This window comes from Garra rufa, chromosome 1 (assembly GCF_049309525.1).
Source record: "Garra rufa chromosome 1, GarRuf1.0, whole genome shotgun sequence".
Classification (NCBI taxonomy): domain Eukaryota; kingdom Metazoa; phylum Chordata; class Actinopteri; order Cypriniformes; family Cyprinidae; genus Garra; species Garra rufa.
In genome coordinates this window covers 10,488,409-10,501,470 of record NC_133361.1, presented here as the reverse complement: position 1 = coordinate 10,501,470, position 13,062 = coordinate 10,488,409, and the positions used below count along the sequence as shown (strand labels likewise).

The 13,062-nt window shown below is 37.4% G+C and overlaps 1 protein-coding gene across 1 annotated transcript; it reads left to right on the top strand.

The window, feature by feature from the left end:
- Positions 1 to 1,105: 1,105 nt before the first annotated feature.
- LOC141345381 (interferon-induced very large GTPase 1-like) lies at positions 1,106 to 12,663 on the top strand. The gene is made up of 3 exons (XM_073850268.1): positions 1,106 to 1,223; positions 6,822 to 6,880; positions 7,750 to 12,663. The coding sequence occupies exons 1-3, from the start codon at positions 1,106 to 1,108 to the stop codon at positions 12,661 to 12,663; spliced, it is 5,091 nt and encodes a 1,696-aa protein (XP_073706369.1).
- The last annotated feature ends 399 nt before the right edge of the window (positions 12,664 to 13,062 follow it).

The following is a 13,062-nucleotide window of genomic DNA, read 5'->3' as shown; positions in this document are numbered from 1 at the left end:
GTGAATACTATTTAAGATGTCACCTAAACGAGCAAAGCAAAAGCAGAAGAAAGTAGAAACTGCAGAAGATACATCTGACTCTGAAAGCATGGAAGAGGGGGCTCAAGATACATATGGCAAAGAAGACTCATTGCCGGTTTGTGGAGATCAAGCAGGCTGCTTACACGCTGTTACAAGTGGTATTATACAAGCAATAAACTCGTTGGAAATTGACATGACCTCTTAGTTCGAAACTGTCTATTCAGCTGTACAAGAAAAAAAAAATTAAATAAGTTGAGATTCACTTGCAGTTATATGGAATAAATGAATAAACAACACAAGAGTCAAGCCGTCATGGGTGCAATATCCAAAACGTACGGGAATGGAGGTGTTATGTTGTGACAACATTAAGGGAAAATTACCTGGGAGCCTCGATCATCTCTGATTAAAGACGTCATATAATACGATTTCACCTTTTTAACTTTTGTTAGTGTGTAATTTAGCTGTGCGAGCATAAACAACATCTGCAACGTTACGAAGCTCAAAGTTCAGTGCAAAGAGAACCAGGAAATCAACGGGCCATTTTTACGCTAGCTGAAAAGCAGTGTAAAATACAGGTAAAATATTTAATAAAAAATTATATTTATGAAACGAAGCATAAAGATATGCTGCTTTGCACCCCATAAACACAATCAAGCCTTCGAAAGATCCATTAGACCAACACTTTTAAGAGGAAATGACAATGACGGGGCAAGGGTGCCCTCCACGACTTTCGTAAAAAGACACGGGGAGACAGGGACAACCCGAAGGGGAGGACCCTGTACTGCCATTCCCTTCCATTGAACGCAAACTGTAGGAAGGGCCTGTGTCAAAGAAGAATTGAGACATTAAAGTAAGCATCAGTAAGCAGCAGTCTCTTTGCTACTGCCAAAAGGTGGTGTCGTGAGCAGGAGTGAGACAGCCCAGCCTGGAAGATGGGAGTGTTAATAAAGCACACTTTGCCGAAGTCTCTCATCTCTACCAGGTTAAGCCAGAGATGGCACTCTTGGGCCACTAACATGGAAATCGACTTCCTGAGGGACCTGCATTGTAAACTTTGGCCGTGAGAGTGCTCTTCAACTTTGGAATGTCAATGTACCCCCTGGCTGCCCCGCTATCAAGGATAGTGAAGACGGAGGAGGGAGACAAGCAGCTTCTGGCCATTCATGACTTCATCAGCTCCTCATGCATCTCTGAGAAGAAAGGTACCAGAGAAGGATGCAGTTGTGAGCCACGCCCACCCTGATAAATTAATCATTCTGTCACGAGGGCTCATAACTGGGAAGTTTCTTAATCTATAGTCCAATGGTAACGTCTGCCCGAGCAAGAATGGCCATCAGCTCCGAGTCCGATTCAGCAGCGGCTACGGCACTCGAAGGGGGCAGCCCCGCCCAATGTTTATTCTCAAAGGACGAAAGCCCATGCCCTGATGCTGTGAATGAAATCTTATCTTTTGGGGGTGCACCAAAGGAAATGCTGGGACTGGCGAGAGGCAGATCAGCGAAATCACTCTAGAGCCTCACGGATCATCACTGCAGGAAGAATATAGGGTCCTTGGGGGCTGGCCCTGCACAAAAGCTCTTATTTTGACCCTCAGATCTCCCAAAACTTTAGCTGGTGGTTCTTTGGACAAACCAGAGAAAACCAGTATGGCTAGTGACAAAGGGTGCCTTTCCCTTTAAAAAAGAGAGGCAAGATCGCAGCAATGCCACACTCATAAGCCCACAGTGGATTTATGAGTAATTCACGAACGCTGCGTCAGCATGCTGTTTGACCAGACACTGAAGACAATGATCATGACTGTCCAAAGTAGAGAAAAAAAAAAAAAAAACTGTAAAACTTTGAAATATTTTTACCGTTAAAATGAACTGTTTTCTATTGTAATATATTTACAAATTGAATTTATTCCTGTGATTTCAAAACTTTTCAAAGATTTTTTACCACATTTTTTATTGTCACATTGTCCTTCAGAAATCATCCTATTCTGATTTGCTGCTCCAAAAAAATTACCATTATTGTTATTATTAGTAGTAGTAGTATTTTAAAAGCCAAAACAGCTGAGTAGACTTTTTTCCAGGTTTCTTTAAAACGATCAGAATCAGTATTTAGATGAAACAGTAATATTTTGTAACATAATATGTAACATATGTCTTTATCATTACTTTTGATTTAAGACGTCCTTGCTCAAAAAAATATTATTTCTAGAATTTATTTTCCAAAACATATTCATATCGGTATCTGGTCACTAAATAAAATAAATAAATTAAATAAATAAATAAATAAATCAGTGAGCATGTTAACAGGCCAGGAACAACTACTGTATATTGTTACATTACCAATAACTTATTATGCCCATGTTATTTTATATCATATGCACACATGCTGTGTATTTATTAGTATACAATACAAAAAACAACATCTGAGAAACTAAATTATTAAACACATTATAAATATTTTTGAGCAGATATTTGTAGACAGAGTATTTTACAGTAAATATTGTTCTAAGCATTCTTAAACATTACTTTTATATAGTCTAAAAAATACTTTTATATTATTTTTCAGGTCAGGAAATATAGTCTTGGAAAAGTCCAACTAGTAAATGCATTTATGTCACAACAACACATTATCTAATGCCAATAAGAAACATTACTTACTGTAACAGCTCTTGACTGTTTTCTTCTGATTAAAAGAATGACGCTTCAACTGATGTCTTTACGTTTAACAGTGGTGGAAAGAGTACTGAAAATTTATACTCAATTACAAGTACCGTTACATTGCTGAAATTGTACTCAATTACAAGTAAAAGTACTGGTGTTAAAAAATTAAGTAAAAGTACAAATTACTCTTCATAAAAACTACTCAGAGTACTAATTACTTTTTAGCTGGTGGTATGTATTGTATTATCCATAATTGCTGAATCAGACAAGATCCAGACAATAAAGCACACGCTGCTTTTATGATGTCATGGTACTGAACAATCTTAGATGGTTGTTTCCTCTGTGGAACAAAATTATAGAAGAATTATACAAATGAAATTATAGGTTAATCACCCTATATATTTTTCATTCATTACATAACACTTACAATAAGAAAAAAACAACAACAGTATGCCTTACAAATATATATATTTAAGATATTTAAACAAGTAGACAGTAAGCAATGAAATAAGAACAAATAAACAAATTACGAATTAATTTATACTGTCTGTATTACAATGATGATGGATTTACATGTTCTAGTTAGAGCTGGGCGAAATGGACTAAAAATAAAATCCCTGATTTTTTTCACAAAAAATCCGATTTACAATTTGAATAGATTTTTTCCCCCTACTTCATTTAGCTTGTAAAAAAATCCCAGCTTTTCCACAACAAATAGGTACCATATATTTTGTAATATAGCCTACATTGCAACTGCATCAGTGATCACTTTCCACCAGTTCCCATTCTTATTAGCTATTATATAATTTCCATGCTTTTCTCTTGCAGTTATATCGTATATAAAAATATAAAATTTTGAATACAGAAATATTAAATTATTTAAATAACTGAAACGTGCATGTGGCAGCAAGACACTGATTTAATGACTGAATCATTTAATTCATTTGAACCGCTGGTTCACTCAGAATAAAGCGAGTAGCTGTTTTAATTAATGGGACATTTAATCATTTCACTAGATTCCTTTAAAAACCGCACGTTCATTCATAAACACTCAGCGGTTTAATTAGATGTGACTTGTTTCAGACTACTTTTGACCACGAAATAGAGCAAAATTAGGCGGTAGTGTTATAGTCAGACAATGTAAGTCACTTAATATTAACTTGTTTATTTAGCTGTTGTATTAAATCAATATCTCGTTTACAAACTCCCTTAAACATTATTAAAAGCTGTTACTCATCTTGGTTCACAATATCACAAAGCTCTACTATAATCAACGGCGCTCGCTATACTGCACAATAGCCCCGTTTCCACTGTCGGGCCAAAAGTGGGTGTGCTAGTGCGTGCCAGGGCCAGTCGCGTTTCCACTGTCGGGCCAAAAGTGGGTGTGCTAGTGCGTGCCAGGGCCAGTCGCGTTTCCACTGTCACTTCCGGGGCCTGATCGTGCCTCGTCGGTGCTTCCTCAGGGTCAATGGCCCGGGTTTTTCGGCCCTACGAAAACCTTGGGCCAAAGCGGGCCAGCTGGGGCTTGAGGCGTGGTCAAAGTGAAAGGCGGAGTGTATCTGCGGTAAGAAGCGCATTTCGCCGAATTACTAATACAGGGCTCTTCTAAGCATTTGGGCCGAGGACAATATAGCTACAACGCCAGTTTGACAGCGTCTGCAGAAACGAAGACGTGATAAAAATAAAATTTTGGACAAATGCAAATAAGATCCCATAAAAATGAGATCTGATGTATAAGTTTATTTACATCGTCCAAAAACCCCCACAAAAACTCACCAACACACCTTGATAACATGTTAACATACACTGTACCTGTATCTGTACCTAAATAAAGGCATAAAAAATTATACTAGAGGTACAAATGTGTAGTTATTTTTTGCAGTAGTGTGTAGATAATGTGCAACATTTTGTTTGATGTAATACCAAGTTAGACAAAAGATTTGTGTGTAGGTCATAAAAACAACGCTTCTTTTCAAGTGATTTATTGATGTAATATATTACAAATATTGCTGCTGCATAAACAACTGTTGCAGAGCACTTCTTGCATCAGAACAGACATCACCAACATTACAAGGCGTTTCTGCATTCGCTGTATCCGGCTTCCACGTCGCTTTATTGTTCTTTTTCGCCTTGCAGCTAATATAAGCTTTCGGTGTAAACGCCGCTGAGCCTCCGTCTTCGCATCTTGGTTTCGCTGCCTCATCTTCCACCAAGAAAACACCGAAAGGAGCAAACAGCCGCTTCAGCTGTCTTCGTTCGATGATCACACTACCGTGACTTACATTCAATCTCCCCGCTGAAAGGGGAGGGGTTTCGTGACGTTTGATCCAAGGAGGTGCGTAAAGGGCGGGCTTTAGGTTTGCGCAGCGAGGCTACTGGCTCGATAGTGGAAACGCAGCTTACTTTTGGTCTTGGTGCTTGCGACTCGAGGCCATTAGCCCCGCCCGGCACGCTCTTAGCACTGGCTCGCACTGGCCCGACAGTGGAAATAGCGGCTAATAAGTCTCTTATTTACACTCTCTACACTTTGTTTCTGAAAGGATTCGTGAGATATGTCCGTGATACATTACTCTACGTTGCAAAAACACGCAGAAACCTTTGAAGCTCCCTTCAGCGCAAACACAAATATGCTGATCGGGTACGGCTAACTTGCTAACAAGCAGCTAATCATATGCCTTTAGTGGCTCCCATTATTTGTTTTCCGTGCCTTTCTGAAAACAAATATATACAGTATATTAGTGTGTTTCTAATCTGGTGAATGCGCGGGAGAGGGCTGAGCCCATTCGGAACTACTGGAGCCCAGAGAGCAGCGTCAGTGGATATTACAGAGAAAACCGAGTTTCATTCAAACAAATCGATGTAAACTACACATTTGAGTTAATCTATAAAATTGATTTATCGCCCAGCCCTTTTTCTAGTGATGATTATGTTATCAATAGCGCGCCGTGAAAAAATAAATAAAAATAAACGGAACATGTTTTTCTTGTTCAAATACTATACCAGGCTTTTCATTGGTCAGTTAAGAAGAGATTTTTATTGGCTACCGAAATGTCGGTCAGTGGTTGAAATATTAATTAAAATTACAGTACTCTGTAACGAATTGTGATTTTAAAAGTAATTAAGTAAATTACTCAGGTTAATTTGTACTCAAGTACAAGTAAAATTACAGACTTAAAATTGTACTCATGAAAGGACAAATACCCCAAAAATGTATTTAATTACAGTTACGTGACTAGTTGTAATTCGTTACCTCCACCACTAACGTTTAATATCTTCATAAGCATTATAGCCATCGCCATCTGGCTCGTATTCTCTTCACATAACGTCATGACACCGTGAAAAACTGAAACAAATAAAATAACGTTCAGATACAGACAGTGTTTCTGTTTTTACCACAGTTTAACCAGTTGTTTCGTACTGAACCAATATCAATAAACAAAGTACATTATTGCACATTAACAGATGAAGTCTAAAGAATAAACCACATAACGTGTGCTCTTTCCAATCAGAAATACAGGAGACATTAGAAGATATTTACATAGGCATTCCTTTTAACAAACACTTGGATAGGTCTCAGCACACATGCATTTCTTTGTGGATATGATTCTAAAATGGCTAGCTAGCTCACGTGACAAAATCAACAAATGGTGCACATATTTCTCCTGTAGGTGTCACTATTACACAACTTTATAATACAATTTCCAAATGAACATTGATACATTATACCTAATTTGTGAACTAAATACTTTTCCACAAAATAAATTACTAAAATACTTAAAGCAAATACAACCTTTTCTGAGACAGCTACACTTACACTGTATAAAAGATCTCCTCCGATGGCTGTAGCCACGTTCTCAATCTGTTTGTTAGGTAAACAAGCTTAGCCTGTTCCTCTAAGCGTGGCAATGCTTATACCTTTCAGCGTTTTCTTCCAAAAACAAAAAAAGTATCCAAGATGAACATGTTGCTCTAAGTAAAGGAACATAAAATAGAGAAAAAAAAGTCCATGTCATGACCACTTTAAAATCAGCCATTGAAAAAAAAAAACTAAAAAAAAAACTAAAAAAAAAATTAAAACCCCTTTAATTAATTAACATAGTTATTAACTGCATTCTTTCAAATTACATCTGTTTTCTTTCTATAAAGGTGATAAACCCACAAGAATGGAGGACAAATGGACATCAGAGACTGTTGAAAAGCACAAGGTGAGTACCTTGATTTGAATAGTTGGACATTTTTTTAGTACTAGCTGCAATAACAAAACCAACTACATGCTAACTTCATTGTTTAACTTTTTGGAGTATTTATGGTAAACCTGTTTACTGCCCTCAAGTGTTAAACATTGAGATTTTTTTTCTTGTTCATTTTGTTGAGCAGTGACATTCTGCGGGTGGAACATTGGAACGCTAAGGAGTTAAAGTCCCCCTGTGGTCAAAAAATTATCCTCTAAAACTAATCTTTTAATCATCAAAATTACATATTTAAATGTTTTTATTTTCTTGCCTCATTTACAATGCGAAGGTCTTTAAATATGCAAATTAGCCTGCCTCCACTCACTCACACCAGCCAGAGCCTCCTGATCCGTCCACTTACTGAACTTAACTGTAGTTAGCGCGATATAATGGCGATACACGGATAATGACTGATAAAACTAAAATGTTTTTACTAGTGGAAAACTACAGTGGATACTGTAACATTAGTTACTTACTTGATGTTGTGTCCTCAAATGCCTCAAAGGCTCGAATGCAGCCTAGATAGTGATTTACTATAGAGTTCACTAGAGTTCACGTCCGCGAGCATATGTCTGAAGTGCAGTTGATTAATAGATTGGCACATGGTTTGTCTAAAAGCATATTAAAAACAACACATTGACAAATAAACAACATAGAAAAAAATGATTTTCACTACAGGGGGACTTTACTAAAGGTACTAAGTGTTTCTAAATGAATTTAAGTTAATATAGGCAGCATTCTAGCAAAATGTAACATGTCAAGCTACAATGATTGTACTCTATTTTACTTTAAAACCAAAGTAAATGACTATAGTAAATGTAATGTTCTTTATATATTAATAGGGAAAAAATAAGGATTTGGGAACAAGAGGAGTCTGTCCATATTCACAGAAACAACTGGATGAAACTGAACAACATAATCTATTTAACAGACTTAAAATTGACAGGTGGCAGAAAAATTTGAGAGCAGCAGATGTTGTTCAGATATCTGCACGTTCATTACAGTCCCATGAGTCTTGTGCTGAAGAAGAGCTGATTCAGACTTTTATTCAAAACCTACTGATGATTGACTACAGAGCAAGATATATTCATGTTAAAGCTATTAATGGACAGGATCAAAAAGATAATGATTCATCTAAGAGTGATATATTTGATGATTTTTTTGAAAACAAAAGCTTGTGTCACAAAGGAAGGATTCAGTCTGAGCGAATTGACCCAATGGATGTCCAGATGGCTGTGTTTCATTGTGCTGATGGTTTCCTGAAGCAACTGATGGTGACTAAACTGTCCCAGTGTCAGTACGCTCTGCCTCTGCTTGTTCCTGATCAATTCACACAACAGATTGAGTTTCCTCTCTGGACATTCAGACAAATCAGCAAAAGCTGGAAGATCAGAAACACCAACAATGAAGCAATCAGTCAAACCCAGCTGATCTACAAGGCAAAAACTCCGATGGTGTTTTTCTTCAGGTTTGGCTCTGTGTCTTCATCCAAGTCTCAGTTGATGAATAGTCTGATCAATAAGAAACATGACACGTTCTTCCACAGGAACTGCCCCGGCAGCAGCAGAACCAGAGTCCTGATGGATGGAGTGGTGGAGATCGCCTGGTTCTGCCCTTCTGGAACAAATGATGATAAATTCAATGACTGTGTAGCATTCTGTAATCTACACGGTGATGCAGGTGACCATGAGAAACAGCTGCAGATCCTCACTGAAATGAGCTCAGTCAATGTTGTTCTTCTACCACAAATGGACAGGAGTGACAGAAACGCAGAAAAGATCCAAAATTTGTACAGGAACTCAAAGCCACTTATTTGCCTTTTTAATGAGGATAAATCTGCTGTAACTGAGAAAAAAAAAGCAGATAAATTCAAAATTGGTTTAAAAGACAGAAATCAGTCAGATGTAACTGAAGAACTCAAAAAAATAATAAAGGATTGTCTCTTAAAATCATCTCCCTCTTTCAGAGTGTTTGAAGATGCATTCAAAAACACAGACATCAAAATAGATGAGGAAGATGATGATGACTGCAGGAAAGGAAGAGAAGCAGCACAGAAGATGATGAGTTTACTGGAGAAAAAAGATCTGACAGAAATCAAAGACTCATTTCTGCCTCATCAGGGGAAACTGTGGCATCAGTGGAGTCAGAAGAACAAAGAACTACACCGACCTCGAGGAGAAAATCTAGAAATGGAAATAAGTAAAAAAAAAACTGAAATGAAGAAAATACGTCAACAGCAGTATGGATCTAAAATAAGTAAATTTATGAAGCTCTTTATTAAAGAAATGATCTCAAATGCTGAATGTGAAAAGCTGTTTTTCCTTAAATGGCTCAGAATTTTCCTGGATGAATATACAACCGCTGATCTTTCCGCTCTACATCACAAGTATGATAAAACATGGTCTACAGTCCTAAAACTGAAAGAGAAATATGATAAATCTGAACATCTCAAGCCTCAACAAATCAAAGCAGAACAAAGTGAACTTGAGAGAATATCTGTGGAACTTAAAGCTGCAGCCTTTGGTTTGGAGCACATCATGAGAGAGATTGGTCAGATCTATGAATCATGTTCATCTGTAAACAAGAAAAAGAAAGACCTGCAGACTGACTTCTCTTCTCTCCCGAGTCTTGCAGCACAGATGATGATCTCTGGATTTCCACTGGAGCTGATGGATGGAGATGCTGCTCATGTTCCTGTCATTTGGATCTCTGCTGTTTTAGATGAACTTATCAACATACTTGGAAACCAGACCAGAGTCTTTGTGCTGTCCGTTTTAGGGCTTCAGAGCTCTGGGAAATCCACCATGCTGAATGCCATGTTTGGACTCCAATTTGCCGTCAGTGCTGGCAGGTGCACCAGAGGAGCTTTCATGCAGCTAATCAGAGTCTCAGATGAGATGAAAACACAGATGAACTTTGACTATATTCTGGTTGTTGATACTGAGGGTCTTCGTGCTTTAGAACTGTCTGGAATATCAACAAGACATCATGACAATGAACTGGCCACATTTGTTGTAGGTGTTGCAAATCTGACTTTGATCAACATCTTTGGTGAAAACCTTTCTGAGATGCAGGATATTCTTCAGATAGTTGTTCAGGCTTTCATGAGGATGAAGAAGGTAAGACTGAAACCCAGCTGTTTGTTTGTGCATCAGAATGTTTCAGACGTCACAGCTGGAGAGAAAAACATGGAGGGAAGGAGACGACTGCTGGAGAAACTGGATGAGATGACAAAACTCGCTGCTAAAGATGAAGACTTTGATGCAGAATGTTTCAGTGACATCATTAGATTTGATGTTCAGAATGATGTGAAGTACTTTGCTCAGCTCTGGGAGGGCAGCCCACCGATGGCTCCACCAAACCCAAACTACTGCACAAATATACAGGAACTGAAAAACACTGTTCTCTCAAAAGCCTCTAAGTCCTGCTGTGTAACACTGTCAGAATTCAAAAGTCGTATTCATGATCTGTGGAATGCACTTCTGAATGAAAACTTTGTGTTCAGCTTTAAAAACATTCTTGAGATTGCAGTCTACAGAAGAGTGGAAACCAAATACAGTGACTGGACCTGGAAACTCAGAAGTGCCATGCTAAAAATACAAGAGAAATTCTACAACAGAATTGCAAATGGAAAATATGAGGTGGAAGAAGCAGACCTTTCGTCAGACATGAATGAAACAATAAAAGAAGTACAAAAATCAGTTGAGTCTTTTTTTGAAAAAGACAGAGACAGAGAAATTATGAGCCAATGGAAAGCAAGATTTGAGAGAAAAATTACAGAACTTCATGGTGATCTCATAAAGGAAGCTAAGAAAACTTTGGATAATGTGATTCAACAAAAAAATGCAAAAGTAAAGCTAGATGACAAAAAGAAAGAATATGAAAACAGGCTGTTCAGTCTGAGCAAGGAACTTGCTTTGCAATTTAAAAATACAGAAACAAATGATAATGTGCTGATGAATGAGTTTAACACAGTTTGGAGCACATGGATCACTGAACTGATCAAAGACACTGCTCCAGTTAAAGACATTGACTTTTGGAAGGATGTGAGACAAATTTTGAATGAAAATTATGAATTGGCTCTTATACAAGAGAGGCAACATGGGAAATACTATAAACAGATAAACTACCTGGGTGACTATTCAGATTACATTAAGCTGAAAAAGAATGTGGAATTTTCTGATCACAATCAGTCTGCTGAAGAGGAAGATCCAAGCTCTGAGACACTTGAAGAAATGACTGTCCTACAAAAATTGCAATCTTTATATTATATTTCATATTTAAAGTCTAGATTATTCCGACAGGCAACAGAAAAACAGCACGGACCTCAATCTCAAAGCAGAACACTGGTACAGAACAATGCCCTTTTACCTGAAGATAATAATTTAGTTAAGGTTCTGATAACAGAAATCATTGAGCAGACCAGCAAATTACTTGAGACACAAACCACAAAACTAAGCTACCACTATAGCTATATTCAAGAAATGACAGCATGTGTTCAACAACACATAAACAAATTCCAAGATATTAACAAGAAATGTAAATTGAAGAAAGAGTTCACTGTGGATCTTTGTCTGCATGTGTGTGATTTCGCACATGCCAAATTTACTGTACTTCACAATGAATTCAAAAATGCAAATGATCCAAGAATATATCTTGAGACACAGAGACCTCAATATTACACCGTCTTCAAGAACTACTGCAGAGGAGCAACAACAACAGCCATATTTGCTGAATTCATATGCAGCAAACTTGAATCTTCCATTTTGCAATCAGTTTACAACAAAACTGCTATTGATTTGTCAGATCTGATGAAGTCTGATGTACCAGCTTTAAATGGGAACAGATCAAAACTGGAAAAACACATTCTGAAATCCCTTGCAGAAAACGAGATTTTTGGAGAGTATGTGAAGTACATTCATAATCCCAGAGATCACTTCAAATGTTTTATTATGTGTGAAGTCAATACGTTCATTAATCAGCACCAACAAGTGGTCCTTACTATGTTCAAAAGCAATCTTACACTTAAAGTACAGTCTGTGAATGCAGCACTGCGTGATTCAGTAGAGGAAGTCAAAAGAAACAAAGGAAATGCTGACATGTGGCAGAAATGCTTCAGTGAAAGTCTTACAGATGAGCTGAAATTCACAAGAAATTCATGTGTAGATCTTCATGAAATTACTGACTTTGATTTTCTTGAGAGGATTTTAAGTGAAGGTCTAACAGAAAGTATGTCAAAACTACAAAATGAGTTTAACAGCATTAATGACCTAAAAATGGAAAATTGCAGAAAGAAACCAGATGAGCTTCTGATAGATCACTTCTGTCAGTGCTGTTGGGTTCAGTGTCCGTTCTGTAAAGCCATCTGCACAAACACCATAGAAAACCATGAAGGAGATCACAGTGTTCCTTTCCACAGAGTGGATGGAGTAAATGGAATAACATACAGGAATACAACAAACTTGTCAGTTCGAATCTGCACAACATCAGTAGCAAGCAGCTCTCTATGTTTTTATCCCAATTCCTCAGATGAGACAGTCCTTTGGAAAGAATACAGAAAAGCTGAATGTTTTGCTAACTGGAGCATCACCCCTGATCTCTCTGAACTACCCTACTGGAAGTGGTTTGTATGCCGTTTCCAGAAAGATCTAGAAATACACTACAATAAAACATTTGAGGGTAGTGGTAAGATTCCAGATGAATGGAAAGAACACTCAAAATATAGGGCAATACAGAGTTTAGATGAATATATATAAAGTAACATGAAACAAGCCTTCTTTGATTTCGTTCACATTTCCATTTTTAATCAGGAATTTACAGGATGACTAGGCTAGATTATTCATTAATAAAGAGAACAGATGACTCATTAGAACACTGTAATAACACTGTGTTATGACCAAAGTGTCCTCTCAGCATTTGTCCACTAGGTGGAGTTCCGTGATTTTGTATTTTCCAGAGCGAGACTCGAGTACAGGTGTCGAGTGTTACCTATGATTGGTGTTTGGGCTTAAAAGACTGGGAAGTAGCTTTGGACTTTCGTGCCGTTCATCTTCCCTCTCCAGTCCTGGATTGTTTCTTTTTTGTTGTGTCCTTTTTCCTACTTATACTTATTTTTTTTATTAATTCATTTATTTCTAATTAAATGCTTCTTTAAA

Excerpts from the sequence above, each read along its gene's own strand:
- LOC141345381 (XM_073850268.1), top strand. The coding sequence starts at position 1,106 with ATGTCAATGTACCCCCTGGCTGCCCCGCTATCAAGGATAGTGAAGACG. Across the intron at positions 1,224-6,821 it reads ATGCATCTCTGAGAAGAAAG|GTGATAAACCCACAAGAATG; the intron begins GTACCAGAGAAG and ends CTTTCTATAAAG. Across the intron at positions 6,881-7,749 it reads AGACTGTTGAAAAGCACAAG|GGAAAAAATAAGGATTTGGG; the intron begins GTGAGTACCTTG and ends ATATATTAATAG.